Source organism: Brachyhypopomus gauderio, chromosome 18 (genome assembly GCF_052324685.1).
Source record: "Brachyhypopomus gauderio isolate BG-103 chromosome 18, BGAUD_0.2, whole genome shotgun sequence".
Lineage (NCBI taxonomy): Eukaryota > Metazoa > Chordata > Actinopteri > Gymnotiformes > Hypopomidae > Brachyhypopomus > Brachyhypopomus gauderio.
In genome coordinates, this window is record NC_135228.1 from 2,254,869 (window position 1) to 2,277,473 (window position 22,605).

The following is a 22,605-nucleotide window of genomic DNA, read 5'->3' on the forward strand; positions in this document are numbered from 1 at the left end:
TTGAGGCATAAAATGATGTCGGGCCAGGCTAAAATCAGGTTACTCTATAGTAAACAAATGAATCTGAAACTGCGAATAAATAACCAACTTCAGCGTGGTCCGAATAAAGAGCTGCGAATAAGTAGCCAAACGAATCTGAAACGCAACTTCAGCGTCGTGGTTTGATGGTCGTCTCTGATTACTGCAGACACCCCGTAGTCTTGTGGAACATGACAGAAACTTTGGGCGTCTCCATTTTGTGAAGAGTGGAATAGAAATTTCTTTCCAAAAAAACGCAGTGAGTATGTTAATCTGAACTGTCATAAGAACTCTCCGAACCTACGCAACACAAATAACAGTTTCTAATGGATGTTTCCATCCGCAAGCAACACTATTTTACCGTCTGAAAACATAAAGGTTTTAGGCTCCATGTTGTAGTATCTAACTGCGTTTACAGGAAACCCAACAACATAAAGATAATCAGATTAAAAATAACTTACCTCGTTCTAGGCTCATCTAAGTAATTCAAAATGTTTACGTGAGCTGTACAAATATACGGTTACAGTTGTTTACCTTGTCAATTTACGCGAAACGCGTCTTTGTAATAAGCAGTTATACAGAGCTAGACTTTTAATCTTCGGGGTGGGTAAAGCTATTTTAGGGATCCACAGACTACGAATGCAATCTGTGTATAACTGTAAATGTCATGTTTTCTCAAAGTAGCTTACATCTTACGCGTACAGGAGCTACGATTTGTGTATGAAATTTGCAGTTTATTAACTGCACCTAACAGTAAACAAGTAGTATCGATTACAAAATACAACAGACCCTTCAACGAGACGTGCGGTGCCGTGGCACGTCATCTTGACTGGCACCAGGGGGATCCGATCAGATTTCAGCTGGATCCAGCGCAACCCGAACCCTTGGTCATTGGCTCCGCAATATTTGGCGAGTTTTTCTGGTGTTGTACACGTTCGGAAACTCGGACGTGCAAGCACATATCGTTCTGCATTTACTGTCCTCAACGACCAGTGTCTGCTGCCCTGAGCCTCTCCCCCGTCTCAAAGCACTCACAGGCGGTCAGTCTCACAGAAGCTGCAGTGCAGTCAGAGCAGAGGAGACACACACCACGTCTGCCCAAAGTCGCCGCTGATCCTGCCCTGGCTTTCAGAGCGGGATGTAAATGTTTCTTCATTTGTGAGGCTGAAATAAATCACCGTGTTTGACTCACATGGTCTCAGTGTCACCTACTCACATCATCCATAATGGGTATGCCTCTCTGTGAAATGAGCTAAACGCATAGCTATCTCATTATGTCTCAGTCTAAATTGTACACTCAAAAGGCTGCTTGAAGCCGTTTATTGGCTGATTTCTACGCCCAACACATGCTAATGGCCTATTTCAATGACAAAAACAAACAAACATAATGGACGGCAGAAAGTTCATTTGTAGTTTTAAACATATTGTAGGTGTTTTTATTCCTTTCCTCTACAGTGTCAATTCACGCAAAAGGGCTATTAAACAAATTAGACGTCATTTAGCGACTTCTAGCCACTTTTATGTCAGCCAACACCGTGTAGTTTATGTAATATTTTAATTGACTCAGTCTCAGGTTATTATTGGTATTGTGTATGTCTGTAAATATAGGCTACCTAATGATAATGAAGTGGGCATTCTGCCCTGCCCTTGTATTTGTGTAACAGTGATTTTGACCTGGATCATTACCCAACATGCAATTTTCTACTTTTGTGTGTTAGCAGGTTTATAGCTGTAATCTGTAGGAGACATGATCTCCCAAATGAGTCTCTCTCAGAAACGGCACAAGAAGAAAGGAAAGAGGTGAGAGAATAGTGGGACTCAGTAAATCTTAAATTCATGACCCTGTAAAGGCATTAATACTCTCATAAACACACCTGCAGTAGTTTTGTGCTCTTATTTACAAGTGGTATCTGAATACATTTATGGTTATTGAATTTAGCAGACACTGTTGTACTGAGTTCAGGTAATGATGATGTAGTAATGTGAGTGTTGTACTGAGTTCAGGTAATGATGTAGGGATGTGAGTGTTGTACTGAGTTCAGGTAATGATGATGTAGGAATGTGAGTGTTGTACTGAGTTCAGGTAACAATGATGTAGGAATGTGAGTGTTGTACTGAGTTCAGGTAATGATGATGTATGAATATGAGTGTTGTACTGAGTTCAGGTAATGATGATGTAGGAATGTGAGTGTTGTACTGAGTTCAGGTAATGATGATGTAGAAATGTGAGTGTTGTACTGACTTCAGGTAATGATGATGTAGGAATGTGAGTATTGTACTGAGTTCAAGTAATGATGATTTCTTAATTACAAAATGTATGTTTGTGTGGTTTGTACACCTACACCTAGAAAAAAATTTAAACATAATCCATTAGATTAGGGCTTCTCTAAATATGAACGCTAGTTGCTTTGAGTAGCGCTCTTTGTTACCGCACTCAGTCACCTTGCCTTCTGCTCCCTCCTTACATGTGCCCCTGCCATTACATCATTTTGTAATTTGTTAACAATGAATGTTAAATAAAAATTCTAATGCTAGACATATTGCTAGACAAGTCATATTTTCACCCTTGTAGCAATGCAATTGTTTGTTCTAGTCTGATTAAGGGTAACAGATTCAAATCACCTGAGCCCAGCTGTGTGACCATGAAGAGTGACACATCATTGGACTGTCCATATAACTTCAGAGAGGGAGACATTCTTAATGTGCTCAGGTAATGATGATGTAAGAATGTGAGTGTTGTACTGAGATCAGGTAATGATGATGTAGGAATGTGAGTGTTGTACTGAGTTCAGGTAATGATGAGGTAGGAATGTGAGTGTTGTACTGAGTTCAGGTAATGATGTAGGAATATAAGTGTTGTACTAAGTTCAGGTAATGATAATGTAGAAATATGAGTGTTTTAGGAATGTATTCCTGAGAAATGTCTCACAGAGTTACTCCTCCCTTTGTTCTAATATGGAAATCTTTAAGATCACTTCAAGGATCTTAATATGTATTACAATTACTGTACTATTTCCAATGTCTTTGTGTAATTTCTTAATTACAAAATGTATGTTTGTGTGGTTTGTACACACCTACACCTAGAAACAAATTTAAACACAATCCATTAGATTACGGCTTCTCTAAATACGAATACTAAAACTCTTCTTCACCATGCATGACATTAAATCATGACTAATGAATGTTAACAGGACTTCTCGCAGATAGATCAAATTGTCCCTGCCTTTCACAAAACTAAATCAGTTTTGATTGGATGTTGGCCCTGCCAAAATATTCCTGACGTTTTTATTCTTTGACAAAAGTGTCGAACCATTTTGTCATAGTTTTTAATCCTTTTATGAAGTTTTATTTAGATAGCATCTCGTTTTCGTCATGAAAAAAGGTTAGTTGGCGAAAACATATGATGAAAATTGTTCGTCAACGAAATAAACACTGATTTGAAATGAAACTGTGAGGTTTATTTGTCTATTATAATAGTCGAAATGGCTTGCGTTTCCAGATGGGGGGAATATGCTGCCTCCCCTTTGTACTAATAGCCAGTGAGTTCATGATTTTACCCCCTCCTGTCCCATGATCACCCCCCAACTCTAACTGCATTAGATTAAATTGCCTTTAACATTAAGAACATGAATTTAGTCAGGTGTATCCAAACATTTCACTAGTACTGTATATATACTTACATTTTCATCATATATCATAATACATGTAGAATTATGTATGTTGAATAATACACAAAATAATACACAAAAAACTTTTTTTTATTGTTAGCCTAATTCAGCTGATTCAGGGTAAGAGATCACACTCACCTGAACCCAGCCGTGTGTCTATGAAGAGTGAACTGTCAATGGAGCGTCCATTTAACTTCAGAGAGGTCGAGTGTCCTTATAAGCTCAGGTAAGGATGATATAGGGAATTTGAGTGTTGTACTGATCTCAGGTAATGATGATGTATGAATGAGACTGTTACCTGGCCTCAACACACACACCCCGTCTGCCTCACTGTTCTATTATATCCCACGCTGCCCTAACACACTGTTCTATTATATTATATTAAGTTGTTCTAGTGCTTTGAGTAGCGCTCTTTGTTACCGCACTAAAAGTCGCCTTGTCTTCGGCTCCCTCCTTACCTGTGCCCCTGCCATTACAGCTGTACCGGTTCAACATCATTTTGTAATTTGTTAACAAAGTCATATTTTCACCCTTGTAGCAATGTAATTGTTTGTTCTAGTCTGATTAAGGGTAACAGATTCAAATCACCTGAGCCCAGCTGTGTGACCATGAAGAGTGACACATCATTGGACTGTCCATATAACTTCAGAGAGGGAGACTCAGGTAATGTGCTCAGGTAAGTGTGATGTAGGGAATTCAGGTAATGATGATGTATGAACGTGAGTGTTGTACTGAGTTTAGGTAATGATGATGTAAGAATGTGAGTGTTGTACTGAGTTCAGGTAATGATGATGTAGGAATGTGAGTGTTGTACTGTGTTCAGGTAATGATGATGTAGGAATGTGAGTGTTGTACTGAGTTCAGGTAATGATGATGTAGGAATGTGAGTGTTGCAATGCACAGCACTGACTTGCGGGACCTGTGGGCTTAAATTGGGGCATGAGGCTGATGAGAGACAGGTGCAGGAGATTATTGAATAAGCGGGTGAACTGGACTGTGGGAGTGAACGACAGGTGGAGTGAAGTTGAATGGACAGGTCCCCTTTGGGGCTGGCCCCACCTACTCTACTACTGAGCTAACAAGGAAAACTACAAAAGTACTTTCAGTTACTACTTTCAGTTCAGTTACTGTCTTTCATATAAAACAGTCATATCTGATCAGTGGTACTGTCACGCTCTGGCCCACCCCCATCCAAACACACACACACACACACACACACACACACACACACACACACACACACACACACAACCACCCGCACAGCCCCATTCAGTGAAGGATCACTACAGTGTCACTGTACCACTGCTACACACACTAACACACCACCACCACAAGTAGATCAGACACAGCAGTGTTGTAGCAGTAGCTGGAGTTTGGACACTACATACAAGGATGTGTTCCTAAAAAGTGATGTAGTAAAGACAAGGACTGTGAGTTGGAGAACACTGAGATGAAGTCCATGCATCACCCTTGACATGAGTCTATATTGAATACTGGCTTAGTGGGTTAAAACCAGTTCATCCAGCCTGCATTGTACAGTATCTGCTGGTGTGTTGTGCAGGTATGAATGTGCTACTTATTCCCCATTAACATGGACGTAATTTTGATTTCAAAAGTGGGGGGGACATGGATTCGTAGCTATTTAAACATTTGGTTTTAACCGTAAAAACTGGGGGGGACCAAAGCTGGCTTTTGAATTACGTCCGTGCCCATTAAGCTCAGTGTTGTTTGTCCACAGTGAACAAAAGGAGAAATTAGTGCTTCCCTACGGAAAACCTGTGTCCATATTCAAGGTGCGTAGGTGCGGGTGAGCAGTAAACAGTCTAAAGTGTTCATCATGTTATAAAATCAGACTAATTTATACACGTAATACCACTAATTTGTGTAATATGTTGGTGTATTTGATTGTCTGTTGGTGTTTACCCCTAACTAGGATCTGGAGCACAAAGTCATCATGGATGATGAGGAGGATCAGAGCAGTGTCAGAGCACTGTCTCTGGAGATCACACTACACGTCCTGAGGAACATGAACCAGACAGACCTCGCTAACACACTACAGACCAGTAAGAGCTCTGGGTCATGTCTGTATCACTCTAACTATATTTAGTCCTGTGTATGATGAGTAGTTGTGTTGTGTCTCTTTTAGGTTAGCATCCTCCATGATTGGGAATCTCAAGCAAGATATTTAACTCATGTTAATATAATGTTAACTCGCCTTATTATTGTCATATGGTCAGTTTGAGATGCGCCACATCTTAAGTTCTGGATTTTAACATTTCAAACGGATTGAGGTGGAGCAAGTGGATGTTGTACAGTGTTAGTTGTGTGACCAGGGCTGTGTTTAACTGTGTAAAAGTTACACCCCTGTGACTTTGGGGTCCCAGTAGACTGTGGTACTGGAGTACAGAGTTCAGCTTCAGGAGACTGAAGACCAGCAGACTGGATCAGAGTAGGTCACGTGTGGCCAGAACTGAGCCTACTGTGTGTCAGAGTGTCTGATTATTCCTCAATCTGGTTCTGTGTTTTGGTTTTTTAAATTATAGGAATTAAATAAATTTTTAGGTTGCTCTTATCTCCGTAAGAGCAACTAGGTATAACTGTTAACCTAGGTATTAGTATATTGGTATAAGGTATCCTTGGCATTGCAGTTCCCATGGCACCGGCCCATCATGTCTTTGTTTTGATTTTACTTCCTGGTTTTTGTTTTCTATGTGCTTCATTAAATTTGGCTTGATTTTGGGTTTGTTCACATTGTGACTGCTTGTATCTTGTGTTTTTGTTGGTTAATTTATTTTAGTGATGTCTGCAGATTCCTGCAGTCCAGTGTGTGGTTATGTTTTATTGTACTGTGTCTTAGTGGCCCTAAATGAACTTTTAGGCATCCTTGAATTCGGTAATTTCTGTGACGTCGGCGGCGAGAGACAGATGCCAAGATGTGTAGCAGACTCACTCTCATTCTAATTACAAAAACAAACATATGCATCCAATTATATCTGCTCGTTAGTCTGCATCTAAAAAGGAGTGATCACACCTTGGAGAGCTGTTGCACCAAGTGAACTGACATGAATCATGGGTTCAACACGAAAGATGTCGATTGAAACAAAGGAGAGAATTATCAAACTCTTAAAAGAGGGTAAATCACGCAATGTTGCAAAGGTTGTGTCTGTCAGCTGTGTCTAAAATCTGGATACAAACAACATGGGAAGGTTGTTAAAGGCGAACATACTGGTAGATAAGGAAGACATCAAAGCGTCAAGACAGAAAACAATATGCAAAGCAATATGTCTCAAAAACAGAAAATGCACATCAAAACAAATGAGGAACGAATGGGAGGAAACTGGAGTCAACGTCTGTGACCGAACTGTAAGAAACCTCCTAAAGGAAATGGGATTTACATACAGAAAAGCTAAACGAAAGACATCATTAACACCTAAACAGAAAAAAGCAAGGTTACAGTGGACTAAGGAAAAGCAATCATGGACTGGATGACTGGATGAAAGTCATATTCAATGATGAATCGCGAATCTGCACTGGGCAAGGTGATGATGCTGGAACTTTTGTTTGGTGCTGTTTCAGTGACATTTATAAAGATGACTGCCTGAAGACAACATGCACAATTCCACAGTCATTGATGCTATGGGGCTGCATGTCAGCCATTTCCCCAGTGCCTTTACCTGTCATTACATATTCAATAAATGCACAGGTTTATGTTGGTATTCTGGACACGTTTCTTATCCCATCAGTTGAAAGGATGTTTGGAGATGATAAAATCATTTTTCAAGATGATAATGCATCTTGCCATAGAGCAAAAACTGAAAACATTCCTTGAAAAAAGACACATAAGGTCAATGTCATGGCCTGCAAATAGTCCGGATCTCAATCCAATTGAAAATCTTTGGTGGAAGTTGAAGAAAATTGTCCATGACGAGACTCCAACCTGCAAAGCTGATCTGGCAACAGAGTTGGAGCCAGATTGATGAAGAGTTTGTCACTCATTAAGTCAATGCCTCAGAGACTGCTGTTATAAAAGCCAGAGGTGGTGCAACTTTTCATGATTCCATAATTTTTTCCCTCTGCTTGTTCTAAAAAAGTAACCATTACTGACTGCCATTTTTTTTTGTGTTTTTTAGTATTTCTTAAAGCCAGAAAGTAGCCATTTGAAATGACTTTAGTTTTGTGTCACGTCTGAATGTCAACAACTGAATTAACATCCTCCAAGGACGGTGATTCCATAATTTTTGCCAGGGATCGTATAAACATGTGTCTTGGCCTTACGTGTTGTCAGTTGTTGTATCTGTGAATGTTGCAATGTTTGTCAGCGCTACACACTGGTGTTTGTTAATAAACGTCTGTGAGCCTGCTATGCATCTTGGCATCTGTCTCTCACCGCTGGCGTCACACTGAGTAGTGTTTGTACGCTCAGTCGTATATGTTTTCTGTCATCACCAAAGACACTGGTTACTGGATGTTAAATCATATGGTTACACTGTGTTAATTATCATGATTGACAGTAATAAACAGAAATGTAAATACACATATTAACGAGGAAAAACAAGCAGCACATAACGGATGTGGCAGACACACTGACAGACACAAACACACACACACACACACACACAAACACTAACCAAACACACACACACACACACTCACAAACACGAACTAGACACACACACATCACCACCATGAACCCTGTATAAGAGTAACATGAGTTAGTAACTATAACAGGTTCCCTCTTCCTTGAGGATGGGATAGTTAATTTAGGTCTAGTGCAATAAAGGTGTTTTGAGGAGGGACAGGGGTGGAGTTTGACTTCCAAGATAATGACCAAATAAAATAATTGTGTTTTGTGTTTTTTAGAGGTGGTCCATATATATCAGCAAAAGCTCAAACACAAACTGGTGGAGAAATTTAAAAGAATTAATGAAGGAGTCTCACATCATGGAAGCTCGACCCTTCTGAATGAGATCTACACAGATCTCTACATCACAGAGGGAGGGAGTGGAGACGTCAATAATGAACATGAGGTGAGACAGATTGAGACAGCATCCAGGAGACCAGCAACTCAGGAGACACCCATCAAATTTAATGACCTCTTTAAAGACAAACCCATCAGAACAGTGCTGACTAAAGGAGTTGCTGGAATTGGGAAAACAGTCTCTGTGCAGAAGTTCATTCTGGACTGGGCTGAAGGAAGAAACAATCAGGACGTTCTCTTCATATTTCCACTTCTTTTTAGGGAGTTGAATTTAATGAAGGAGAAACAGTTCAGTTTGATGGATCTGCTTCATCACTTTTTCCCAGAAACAAAACAATTAGAATTCATGGACTGTGATACTTACAAAGTCATTTTCATCTTTGATGGTCTGGATGAATGTCGACTTCCTCTAGATTTCCAGAACAATGAGAGTTTGTGGGATGTAACAGAGTTGACCTCAGTGGATGTGCTGCTGACAAACCTCATCAAGGGGAATTTGCTTCCCTCTGCTCTCCTCTGGATAACCTCTCGACCAGCAGCAACCAATCAGATCCCTCCTGAGTGTATTGACCAGGTAACAGAGGTACGAGGGTTTAGTGACCCTCAGAAAGAGGAGTACTTCAGGAAGAGAATCAGTGATCAGATCTTGGCCAATAGAATCATTTCACACATGAAGTCATCAAGAAGCCTCTACATCATGTGCCACATTCCAGTCTTCTGTTGGATTGCAGCCACTGTTCTAGAGACAATGTTGGGTGAAGCAGAGAGTGGAGAGATCCCCAAGACTCTGACTCAGATGTTCACACACTTCCTGATCTTTCACATCAAACACAAGGACAGAAAATACCATAGCAAAACTGATGCTGATATTGACCAGACTAGAAATATTGTTCTGGCACTGGGAAAACTGGCTTTCCAACAGCTGGCAAAGGGCAACCTGATCTTCTATGAGGAAGACCTGAGAGAGTGTGGCATTGATGTCAAAGAAGTGTCAGTGTATTCAGGAGTGTGTACCCAGATCTTCAGAGAGGAGTCTGTGCTGCACCTGGGGAAGGTGTTCAGCTTTGTGCATCTGAGTGTTCAGGAGTTTCTGGCTGCTTTATATGCATTTATCTCCTTCATCTCCAACAACACAAATGTACTGGACCAGAAAAAGAAAAGACTCTTTAAAAGGTCAGCAATGTCTGTCTTCCTTAAGAACACAGTGGACAAGGCCTTACAGAGTGAGAATGGACACCTGGACCTTTTCCTCCGCTTCCTTCTGGGTCTCTCACTGGAGTCCAATCAGACTCTCTTACGAGGCCTACTGACACAGACAGGAAGCAGCTCTCACAGCAAAGAGGACACAGTCAAGTACATCAAGGAGAAGATCAGGGAGAATCCCTCTCCAGAGAAATCCATCAATCTGTTCCACTGCCTGAATGAACTGAAGGATAATTATCTAGTGCAGGAGGTCCAAACATACCTTAGCAGTGGAAGTTACCTTTGTCTCCATGGAGCCAGTTTCTCTCCTGATCAGTGGTCAGCTCTGGTGTTTGTGTTGCTGAACTCAGAGGAGGAGCTGAATGAATTTAAGCTGAGGAAATATGACCCATCAGAGAAATGTCTACTGAGATTGTTGCCAGTGGTTACAGCATCCAGAAAAGCTGAGTGAGTATTTTTGCAAGGGTGGGTCTGGGAGGCTGGATGCAGACTGTTAAGAGATTTAATGACAGTACAAACAAAGCTTGGAACAACACTAACAGAAAACACTAAGACAGAACCAGGGAAAATTTAAGCCAAAGGGAACAAAAGACATCAAGAAGCTAATTTGGCATGGAACTTACAAGCAGTAGTCAAAATACCCGATGACACAAATGACCAAACACAAGACTTAAATACACAGACTGAACAGGAAACCAAACAAGACCCTGAAGATGGGGTGGAGTTACAAATGACAGGAGTGACAGAGGAACACATGGAGAAACAAAACAAAGCAAGAATTACAGGAGGGGTGAAGTTAACCGTGACAATTTTCATTCATAAAGTGTACATTCAGTACATTACTGTACTGGGCAAAAGCAAAATAAGACTAATGACATTGTTAACTGCAAAATGGAAATATCTACAGTGGCTCTGAAAGTCCATCACGATGCAAGTGAAAAAATCACCACAAATGCATCAAATTAAAAAATGCTGCAAATTCAGAAACACTGCAAATATGGCCACAACACAATGGAAGTGGCCCACAATGGAAGTGTTTCTGGTCTAATTATTTTATGCAGGGACTCTAGGTTTTTTGCCATAAACAACAGTTCAATTACATTGAACTGGATTTAAGTAGTAAATTAAGTTATTAATTAAGTCCCCTAGCTAGCTATTAGATAGAAACTAATTTGTGTTAAATTGGTTTTTTTCAGGTTTTTTAAACCTTAGTTTTTGTCTAAATACCTAGCTAGCTAGCTATATTTAAAGAGCATTTAGCTCTTTACCCGTAATATAAGCAGTGACTACCTAGTGATAAATAAGCGATTTTATCACAGGTGAGCTAAATCTCAAAACGATTCACCAAAATAGACTAAACAACCTGGTAAGAGACGAAGGGAATAACGCTGTAGTTTAAAAACTAGAAAGAAGCATTGTGTTAGACATAGAGAGTGTGTGTGTGCATTTGTATGTGGAGGAGAGTTTTTTGTATTCATATGTGTATGTTGATCTGTATGGAGGAGTGAGGAGTTATTTCTCCTTCTCTCTACAGTCTGTCTGACTGCAGTATTACAGAGGAAGGCTGTGTTGCTCTGTGTTCAGCTCTGAGGTCAAACCCCTCATCACACCTAAGAGAGCTGAATCTCGACTTTAATAAACCGGGAGACTCAGGAGTGAAGCAGCTCTCTGATCTACTGAAGGATCCAAACTGTACACTGGAGAAACTACAGTGAGTTACTGACTTACTGTCTCTTTATATACACACACACACACATAGTGGATTCACTCAAGAACACTGACATGAATAGAAATGGTATAAAAACATCCACCAAGAGCAGCTTCTCAAAAGAGCAGTGTGGAGATGAACAATGGCCTTTCCAGCATGATGACGCACCATGTTCCAAGGCAACAGTGATAACCAAGTGGTTCTGTAAACAAAACACTGAAGTTTTGGGTCCATGGCCAGCTCTGATAAACTCCAAAACACTGATAAGGCAAGACTTATCAGTCTTTGGTTAAACTGTATGTATGTCAATAAAAACTTTATGAAATGATTTTAATTGTATTTCATTATATCATATAAACATCTGACAAAAGACTGTAAAAAACTAAAGAAGCAAACATTGTGAAAAACACAATTTGTCATTTTCTCAAAACTTTTGCCATGGCTATTTACAATATATGGCTATATATATATATATATATAAGTTTATCTCACTACATGTGCCTGTTGATCTGTGTAACTTTTCCTCCTTCTCTCAACAGTTTGTGGGGCTGCAGTATTACAGAAGAAGGCTGTGCTTCTCTGTCTTCAGCTCTGAGATCAAACCCCTCATCACACCTAAGAGAGCTGAATCTGAACCTCAAAGAACCAGGAGACTCAGGAGTGAAGCAGCTCTCTGCTCTACTGGAGGATCCACACTGTAAACTGGAGAAACTGCAGTGAGTTACTTACTGTCTCTTTATATACACACACATACTGTACATGTACAGTATATACATATATATCAATACTACCAGTCAAAAGTTTGGACACACCTGACTAAATGCATATTCTTAATAGTAAAAAAGGCGTAATGGATTATACTTAAATTTGTTAATAAGAAAAATATAATTTGGGAAAAGTGTACACACATACACACAATTTTAGATGCACCTCAGCAAACACTTTTATTTCAGAACTTTAGATCCTCACTCTATAAGTGCTTTGCATGTGTGAGAATGTCTTCAGGACTAAAAACTAGGGATGCACCGATACCACTTTTCCTTACTGATACCAGCTTTTCAGGTATCTGCCAATACCGAGTACCGATACCGATACCAACTCTGACTTAAATGACTTTAATTTACTGGTTAAGTAACTGTACATTAAAAAGTTTCAGAGCTATGAAAAAATAAATTGCCACAATGCAGAAACATGTGAAAGAAGGAAAGCATAATCTCGCTAAGCTTCACAGCTTTTTAATTGTTTACATTCAATTCACATTTAAACAAGTTGATTAAACTAAAAAAGTAAAAGTATGCATACAAAAAATTTCTATGTAAAAAAAGGTTTGAACTGCTTGGTTATTTGCATGTAACAAAGCCACAAATTTTGAAAAAAAAAAAAAAAGCCAGTGTACAAACAAAAGGTGCAGCAAGTTCAATTTGCAAGTTCAAACCCCCCCCCCCCCCCAACGATGTGGAACACACCTGCATCCCCAGTAATAGTATTATTTTTTCTTGTGAGAGGTATTAAAAATGTATATTGAATATCATTGAATTTGAGATTTAAAAATGTGCAGATACCCTGGCTTAGATTTACTTTAGCTTCAATTTAAGGTTTTTCTTGAGAAAAATCAGCAAGGTAGGTAAAACAAAGGTAGGTTTATATATTCAAAACAATAGGATAGGTGGCCTACATAACAATAGGATAGCTGGCCCAATAGGATAGCTGGCTTACATAATTTATTACAACTATTTTGTAAATATAGAGTAAGGTAGTGCAGATTATGCAAGTTGTACCTTGGCTCTAAATGTTTAGTCGTCGAAAACCTATATTATCAACTATACTCACAAGGGCTGGTCATCCAACGCGACAAATTCAACCAGTTTCTCAGTTATTGCGAGATGCATCCAATTGCACAGCCGGAGAGCCAACTGCAGTTCTAGACCTGCAGTTTTAGACCTGCAGTTCTAGACGTGCTGTAGTTTTAGCCATGCGCCACCTAGCGGCTCGGAATGTAGCTAACGACAGCCAACTGCAGTTCTAGACCAGCAGTTCCAATGCATGCCGTAGGCTCAGGGGCTTGTATATTGTAATAATCCATTGTATAAAGAGTTTATTTGTTAAATATGCCCATTGATTCTCAATTGTTTTAGCCAAATCTCTAACATTTGACAAGTTTTAAACGATAATGTACACCACATTTTGTATTTAAATAGAAGTAGTACGCCTCATTTTCCCAGTTCTTTTAGGGAGTTTGGATTAATTTTGTCATTTACACAAACAGCTTGTCTCCTGAAGATATTTTATTTTTAATTAAACTACTGGATTACTGGCATAGGCTATTTTGTATTAAAAATCTGCAAAAATTGCATAATGTCAGGATGCTTTCAGTGAGTAAGCATACGTTTCCAGAATGTTAGGAGTGATTTATTTTACTCGTATACCTTCATTGGCATGCAACTAGCAAATATTATGTGATACTTGGGGTTTTTCGCTCACACGCCACACATCCGATTTCTCACGCCGAAAAAAAATCTAGTTTATTTACCTCTGATCCATATGATTCAATGAGTTACCAGTTCGCTCTGGCGCAAACACTGGCGACCGATCGATCGCAATATAATACTAATTTTTGTCCATTTTACGTTCGCAGGACTAGCATTTCTCTCAAAGTCGAAGTAGCTACAAAGTAGTCATAAAGGTAGCCAGAACTAACGAACTAAGACACACTAACGCTAGCCAGATTCATCCTTCATGACAAACATTACGATAACACAAAAATGACCTTCAGACCGATCATATTTCCATTTACATTTATGGCATTTAGCAGACTAAATATATGTGTATCATATATTAATATGCTCAATTGTATCAATATTCAGAACATAGTCTGGGTTCTTATGGGTTAATAATGATGGGGAAATGCTACTTTAGCTTGCTTACTACTTTTAGTATTAATAGTAGCGTAGTAAGTGCTAATTTCCTTCCTTTAAGTTGTTTCAAATTTAATCAAAGTAGCTACTAAGTAGCCATAAAGGTAGCCAGAACTAACGAACCAAGACACACTAACGCTAGCCAGATTCATCCTTCATGACATAAACATTACGATAACCCAAAAATTACCTTCAGACATTATCATATATCTATCATATAATTATTGTTGCTTATAAATATCATTCTTCCATCTGCTCCCGCGACATACTAAAACACTATCTGGATTTACGTTACATACATCTAAAACTACGGCACGTCTAGAACTGCAGGTCTAAAACTGCGGTTGGCTCTCCGGGTGTGCAATTGGATGATGTAGGTTATTGCTTTCGCTTTGACACTGTCAGGTGGGTATTTGTCATGTCTGTGAAGCACATTCTAACTAGGTTTATACTTTCGCGAGTGACCGCCCAACTCCGCACACTTCGCGCGATCCTCCGCGAACGGTGGAAACGTTTGTACTTGCCGCGTCACATTCTTTGCAGTGTTGTCCGAAACGATATGTGGTAGTATAAAGAAACACCCCTCAAAACGGGAAGGAACATTTACCTGATGAATTTTTGCTTTGTATTTCAGGTTTGAAAAGTGTTGGAATTTAGGCTAAAGTACTTGAAAATGCTTGAAATTGCAACTACTTTGTTTCACAACAAATAGCTGTCTCTGACTGAATAGTTCTCTTGTATTTGTGACGGCGGGGGCGTCGGGACAGAGGCAGCCGGAGACGTGGGTTGAACAGAAGGTGGTTTATTATCCATGGCAACCAGTAATACTCGTAGTACGCAATGCACGGTAAAGCTCGTAGCGCATACACTGCAGATGCAAGGTAAAGCTCGTAGCGCATACACTGTAGATGCAAGGTAAAGCTCGTAGCGCATACACTGGAGATGCAAGGTAAAGCTCGTAGCGCATACACAGTGGATGCAAGGTGACGCTCGTACACACACACGGTAGGGACGTGCTGTCAACCAGAGACGCTCGTGTAGCGGCAATGTGCAGCACTGGACCAGACGACCTGCGGGCTTAAGAAGTGCAAAGTAAACAAGAAACAGGTGCTCAGTATGATGGTGATTGCGACTGTGGGAGTGGCTGCGTGCGCGGGGGTGTGTGCTGGGATCGGCTGCTGGCCGGGTTGCGCGCCCTCTGGTGGCGACCCGGCCCCCTCACCGTGACAGAGCCCTCCCCCAAGGACCCCTCCCGTCGACTCCCACGCGGTCTTCCCCGTCGCCGCGGAGCTGGCCGGTCTGGATGTTCCCTGTGGAAATCGGCGATAAGGGAGGGGCCTACCACTTGAGAGGCCGGTATCCAGGAGCGCTCCTGCGGTCCGTATCCGACCCAGTCCACCAGGTACTGTAAGCCACCTCTTCTGCGCCTCGAGTCCAGTAACCTCTCCACGAGGTACGCGGGTCCGTCCGACAACTGCAGCGGCGAGGGCGGCCGTGACGTCGAGGCCTCCTCCAGTGCACCTGCTCTGTATGGCTTGAGAGCGGACACATGAAATGCACGCGACACACGTCTGTCTTCGGGCAGACTGATGCGGTATGTAACTGGGTTAAGCCGCCTCAAGATGACGTACGGGCCGGCATATCTCTCCCCCAGTTTACCTCTCCTGCCCAGGCGTCCATCTTCGGTGGAGACCCACACCTTATCCCCTACCTGATAAGATGGGGTCTCTCCCCTCCGATGGTCGGCTTTCCGCTTGAATCGCCGAATCGCCTCTCTCAGCCGCTGATGGGTGTCCTCCCACACCCGCTCGCTCCTCTTGCACCACTCCTCGACGATGGGCTGGTCTGAGGACGCGGCGTTCCAAGGATAGAGCGGCGGCTGGCGACCGAGCACGCACTCGAACGGTGTCATCCCCGTGCTGGAATGTGTGAGGGAGTTCTGTGCGTACTCGGCCCAGGGCAGAAGGGCGCACCATGTGTCCGCGTGCTCGCTGCAGTACGCGCGCAGGAACTTTCCCACCTCCTGGTTCGCTCGCTCCACCTGTCCGTTAGCCTGCGGATGGTAACCAGAGGTTAGGCTAACCGTGATGTTGAGCTTGGATAGGAACTCCCGCCACACACGCGAGGTGAACTGCGGTCCCCTGTCCGACACGATATCCTCAGGCAGACCGAACTGCCGGAATATGTGCCGAAACAAGAGATCCGCAGTCTCCCAAGCGGTGGGCAGGCCCCGCAGGGGAAGGAAGCGAACCATCTTCGAGAACCGGTCTATTACCACCATGATGACCGTGTTCTCCTCGGACGGGGGAAGTCCGTGACGAAGTCCAAAGCGATGTGCGTCCATGGTTGCTTGGGTGCAGGGAGAGGGAGGAGCTTACCCGCAGGAGGAGTGTGTGGCACCTTGCACCGCGCACACACCGCGCAGGACGCCACCTGCTGCAGTACGTCCCGGTGCAGCCCCGGCCACCAGTAGCGAGCCCCCAACAACTGAGCCGTCTTTGACACCCCTGGGTGCCCCGTCCCCACTGACGTATGAGCCCAGCTGATGAGGGCACTACGGTGCGCGGGGGGGACGTACTTACGGTGCGGGCAACCTGGATGCGGGTTCGCTGCCTCGATCTCCCGATCGATCTGCCACTCCAAAGCTCCCACGACGCACTCAGGCGTAAGCACCGGCTCCTCGCTTGTCGACTCCGTACTGCCAGGAAAGGACCTAGATAGCGCATCCGCACGCTGGTTCTTCTCTCCTGGCCGGTATGTCACCTGGAACTTGAAACGAGAGAAATACAGAGACCACCTGGCTTGACGGGCGTTCATCCGTTTCGTGGTCCTGATATATTCCAGGTTTTTGTGGTCAGTAAGCACGGTGAATGGATGCTTAGCTCCCTCCAGCCAGTGTCTCCACTCACCGAACGCCTTGCGCATGGCCAACAACTCACGGTCTCCCACCCCGTAGTTACGCTCGGCGGCGGTGAGCTTCCTCGAGTAGAAGGCTATGGGACGGAGAGAGCTATGCTTCTTCGGTCGTTGTGATAACACCGCGCCTACTCCCACGTTTGACGCGTCTACCTCCACTATAAAGGGACGGTTAGGATCCGGTTGGTGCAGAACCGGCGCGTCGACAAACGCTTGCTTCAGCTGGTTGAACGCTCTCGTAGATCTCTCTGTCCAGCGAAGCTTAACTCCTCCCCCTCTCAGCATGTCAGTAAGGGGCTCTGCGATCTGGCTATATGCGCGAATGAACCGCCTGTAGAAATTCGCGAAGCCCAGAAATCTCTGCAGCTCGCGCCGTGTGTGAGGCTGCGTCCATTTCACGACCGCCTGCACCTTCCTGTGCTGCATGTGCACGGAGCCTGGCCTAATGGTGTAACCTAGGAAGTTCATCTGGCTGAGATGGAACTCGCGCTTCTCGAGCTTGCAATACAACCGATTGCGCAAGAGCGTGCCCAGAACTGCCCGTACATCACGCACATGTTGGTCGTAGGAGGGAGAATAGATCAGGATGTCATCGATATAAGCGACAACGCATCTATTCAGAAACTCCCTTAAGACCTCATTAATGAACGCCTGGAAGAACGACGGAGCAGACGCCAAGCCATACGGCAAGACGCGATACTCGTAGTGCCCCGTAGAGGTACTAAACGCCGTCTTCCATTCATCACCCTCGCGTACGCGAATGAGGTTGTAGGCGCTGCGCAGTTCTAGTTTAGTGAAAACTTTAGCCTTCCTTAACTGCTCCAGCGCCGACGGCACTAGAGGCAGCGGGTAGGCAAAGTTCACTAAGAGGGAATTGAGCCCTCGGTAATCTACGCATGGCCTCAGCCCACCGTCTTTCTTCTTTACGAAGAAGACGCTGGCTGAGGCGGGAGAGGTGGAGGGAGTAATATAGCCCTGAGCGAGAGCCTCCTTAACATACTGAGCCATGACCCGCTCCTCTTCCTGAGAAAGTGGATAGACTCGACCGCGCGGTGGCGTAGTACCTGCCTTGAGTGTGATGTGACAGTCCCAGGGTCGGTGAGGTGGTAACTGGGTTGCCTTGGCAGCGCTGAACACCTCCGCTAGATCACGGTACGGAGCGGGAATGACTGGAGTGGAGCTGATGTTTGGGCTCTCAACGCTGGTGGATTGCGCGAACACACGGGAGGGAGACCGGGTGCCCTGTAGGGGCGCTACCCACTTCAGCAGCTTACCCGTGGACCAGTCGATAACGGGGTTGTGGAGTTTAAACCAAGGGAGACCTAATGTGATGGAATAGCGTGTGGAAGGGAGTACAAAAAAACTGATCTGTTCCCTTCGGCCCTGAACGTGTACGGTGACTGGTGCAGTGCGGTGAGAAATAAAACCCCCGCCCACAGGTCGCCCGTCCAGTGCGTGCACGCGTCTCGGCTCCTCGAGTTGGATCAGGGGCACCCTCAGCTGCTCAGCGACGCTCCTCCGCATCAGGTTCCCCGAGGCTCCCGTATCCACCAAAGCAAACACAGACAAGGACATCGCCCCGTAAGACACTGACACTTCCCACGTTAACAGATTTCCCATCAGAGCGATACTCACCCTAGCCCGCCCCCTCTTCGAACCAGCGGTACGAATGAGGGGAGGGGCGGCAGCACCCATCTCCATGGGCTCGGCGGGCGTGGTCTCACGGGGCGGTGTGTGCACAGGAGCCTGCGGGGTAGGAGGAAGCGCCGCTCCTCTGCCTCGCTCCTGCAGCAACCTGTCCATGGTTATGGCCAGGTGCACCATCTGATTCAGGTCCTGTCCCTCGGGCCGACAGCTCAGCTCTGCCCTCAGGTCGGGCTTCAACCCCGCCAGGAAGACGTCTGTTTGAGCCGCTTCTCCCCAACCAGTCCTGGCGGCCAGGGTCCGGAACTCCAGAGCGTAGTCTGCGGCACTTCGGCTTCCCTGCCGTAGTTTTAACAGGCTCTGGCCGCAGACCCTCCCATGGCTGGGGTGGTTGAAGACTGCCCGCAGCTCGCGAACGAACTGATCATAACTGCGGGTACAGGGCTTCTCCGCGCTGATCTGGGCTGCTCCCCAGTCCAGTGCCTTGCCCTGCAACCGGTTTACCATGAAGCCGACTTTCTCCTTCTCCTCCAGGTGAGGCATGCTGGTAAAATAGAGCTGGCACTGGACCAGGAAGCCCTCACAGCGCTCCGGGTCCCCGTTATAGGGCTCGGGTGGAGGAATCGGCGTTCTGGGCGTCGGAGGGCGCGCAGTTGCCTGTACCGTCAGAGCCTGGATGCAGGTCGTCAGGGTATTCACCACTGAGCGGAGCTCCTGGAGCTCCTGCTGTTGTCTGCCCAGGATGATGCCTTGATGGGCCAACACCTCTATAGCAGAGGCGCCCTCGCCTCCGGCTGCTCCAGGCTGCACATTCTGTGACGCCGGGGGCGTCGGGACAGAGGCAGCCGGAGACGTGGGTTGAACAGAAGGTGGTTTATTATCCATGGCAACCAGTAATACTCGTAGTACGCAATGCACGGTAAAGCTCGTAGCGCATATACTGCAGATGCAAGGTAAAGCTCGTAGCGCATACACTGTAGATGCAAGGTAAAGCTCGTAGCGCATACACTGGAGATGCAAGGTAAAGCTCGTAGCGCATACACAGTGGATGCAAGGTGACGCTCGTACACACACACGGTAGGGACGTGCTGTCAACCAGAGACGCTCGTGTAGCGGCAATGTGCAGCACTGGACCAGACGACCTGCGGGCTTAAGAAGTGCAAAGTAAACAAGAAACAGGTGCTCAGTATGATGGTGATTGCGACTGTGGGAGTGGCTGCGTGCGCGGGGGTGTGTGCTGGGATCGGCTGCTGGCCGGGTTGCGCGCCCTCTGGTGGCGACCCGGCCCCCTCACCGTGACAGTATTATGTTAACAAATACGAGCCTCTTGTAATTCCAGGGCGAAACATGAGAGAACGTGAAGACGTTAAGATTGGGCGTTTTGAAATAAACAACCATTAAATAATGTGATAAAAAAGCTAATTATTTCGAATAATTTTGAGTATATGTATAAATATTTAACCTAATTAAGTTTAACGTGCTGGGAAATATTGAAATGGACTTTGAAAGTGATGTACAAGTGCTTGAATTCCACATTGTAAAGGTGTATGAACCCTGCAAACATGACTTTGTTCATTGTGCTGAGGCGTGGCGTGCACAAAGTTACAAAATTCGAGAGGTGCACAACCTCGCAAATCGACAGCGCGCGAGGGCCTCGCGCACGGGCGGAGTCACTGCGATTACGTTATTTTACTGCATGGGGCTCGCGAAGCATCAAGTATAAACCTAGCCAAGGATTGCTGCTGACCTGTGCTAGCTTGCTTCTTTTGCTTGTGTTGTGGGCTGTAAACTTCTATCAACCACTATAGCCCAGCGTGTTCGTTTGATGGGAAGGAGATAGCAAGAACAACCATACCAAAATTATAGCAATAAACAAAAAAGGCCTTTATTAAAACAGAGATATCTCTGGGGATCTCACATTCTAACATTTTACATCAGAGACCCAACAAGTGTTTGAGCATGCCGTCTTTATATATGATTTCTCCGCCCCCAAACGCTTAGATCTTCTTCTATACCTTACATGGTGTTGTTCTTCAAGCATACAATACTTCTCTTTCTTCTCTGCAATCCCAACATGGACATATGGTTCCTGTCTATGGACTGATAGGCCGGCAAGAGGCCACCATTCATGAAGATGCTGTAAATTCATATTTCCCCAACGTCGGCACAATCAGGCCTACGCCTTCTGCTTTTTAGATCTCACTCTACAGTGTGGTCTGCTCACATCCTCTCCCTGGGGTTCACAGCTCGGTCACATCTTAGACAGTGGTTACATTTTACTTCTACATTAAACAATGATTATACTTCACTTCTTTTAAACAGTGGTTACATTTCGCTTATGTATTATGTTAAAAGAATAAACAAAGCATGTTAATTGCTAAGCAAAAAACCCAAAATCACAACAGACCCTCTCTTGATCTCTGAGAAAACAGAGATCACAAAATATCTTCCAATGTTACCCTCTCATCTGACTCCCCATGATACAACAGTGACATCATAGCTGCTTGTCCCTGAGTATTCCTCTGTTCAATCACCGTGCTGATAAACCATCACACTAAGTTTCTTACGCATGGAATACAACAACAATTTTACAGTTACTATTAAGATAATAAAGGCCTTGACCCACCATGGACCCACATACACAGGGGGCAGTCCCCTGAATGTCCTGGTGAGACAAACATTTTATGGCTTCACATTCAAATCAAAATCAAATCAAATATATTTGTATAGTGCTTTTCACAACACATGTTGTCACAAATCGCTTTACAGGATTTACAAGGTTAACAATCATACGGGTCCAGATCCCTAGTGAGCAAGCCAAAGGCGACAGTGGCAAGGAAAAACTCCCTATGATGGTGGGGAATAGGAAGAAACCTTGGGAGGTCCAAGACTCAAAAGGGAACCCATCCTCCACTGGGCGGCCCGTTAACATTCTGTTACATAGTAATCATCACATTAGTGCCAACTTTAATAATAATGCACAAACAAACAAAAAACAATTAACAATAAACAAAGTCAAATAAACAATGTTAAACTAGGCCTTTAACGTGCCCCAGCTCTAGTGTTATTTTAACTCGTTGTTTGAGAGCTCCGTATCTCTGCGCGCTCAATGTTTCTGATGGTCGGCACTGGCTGAAGTGATACCACATTTCTTCTTTGCCCTTCAATTGGATGGCGTGTGATGTCTTCTCAATGATTTGGTGACTGGTGGATCTGCTCATGGCGTTGATTCTGACTCCTCCTTCCACCTGGACAGAATAAGCTTCACAGACAGCTTTTTAGTGCATTTTACCATTATTTGTACAACCTTGTGGTTTTCCTGTGGGATGTCGCAAGCGCGTTGGGGGGCCCCCGAAAACTTCTCACTGTCATATGAGTTCATACGGAGTGAATCCTGTAACAAAATTCACTGAAGATCTTCTGGCCAACAATACAAACACATACATTTGTGCACATATCTTTTCCTTTATCCTTTACCATTTATCCTTTCCAATTTACCCTGAGATTGAGAATGATAAACCAACCCATATTTGTGTCTCAAACCCAAATTTTGTT

At 44.1% G+C, this 22,605-nt stretch overlaps 1 protein-coding gene across 7 annotated transcripts in view; it reads left to right on the forward strand.

Moving 5' to 3' along the window:
- Positions 1-17: 17 nt before the first annotated feature.
- Positions 18-22,605, forward strand: part of LOC143481736 (NACHT, LRR and PYD domains-containing protein 12-like) — a 36,708-nt gene continuing 14,120 nt past the window's right edge. For 2 of the 7 annotated variants that reach the window (XM_076979849.1, XM_076979853.1), the window contains exons 1-10: positions 18-1,248; positions 1,737-1,818; positions 2,612-2,728; positions 3,787-3,912; positions 4,246-4,362; positions 5,425-5,479; positions 5,620-5,749; positions 8,547-10,314; positions 11,402-11,578; positions 12,115-12,291. In XM_076979849.1, the coding sequence (XP_076835964.1) occupies positions 1,766-1,818; positions 2,612-2,728; positions 3,787-3,912; positions 4,246-4,362; positions 5,425-5,479; positions 5,620-5,749; positions 8,547-10,314; positions 11,402-11,578; positions 12,115-12,291 (2,720 nt within the window). In that variant the 5' untranslated portion in view covers positions 18-1,248; positions 1,737-1,765. Of the gene's footprint in view, positions 1,249-1,736; positions 1,819-2,611; positions 2,729-3,786; positions 3,913-4,245; positions 4,363-5,424; positions 5,480-5,619; positions 5,750-8,546; positions 10,315-11,401; positions 11,579-12,114; positions 12,292-22,605 lie in introns of those variants that run through there. The other 5 variants (XM_076979850.1, XM_076979851.1, XM_076979852.1 and 2 more) reach the window with 5 other exon arrangements.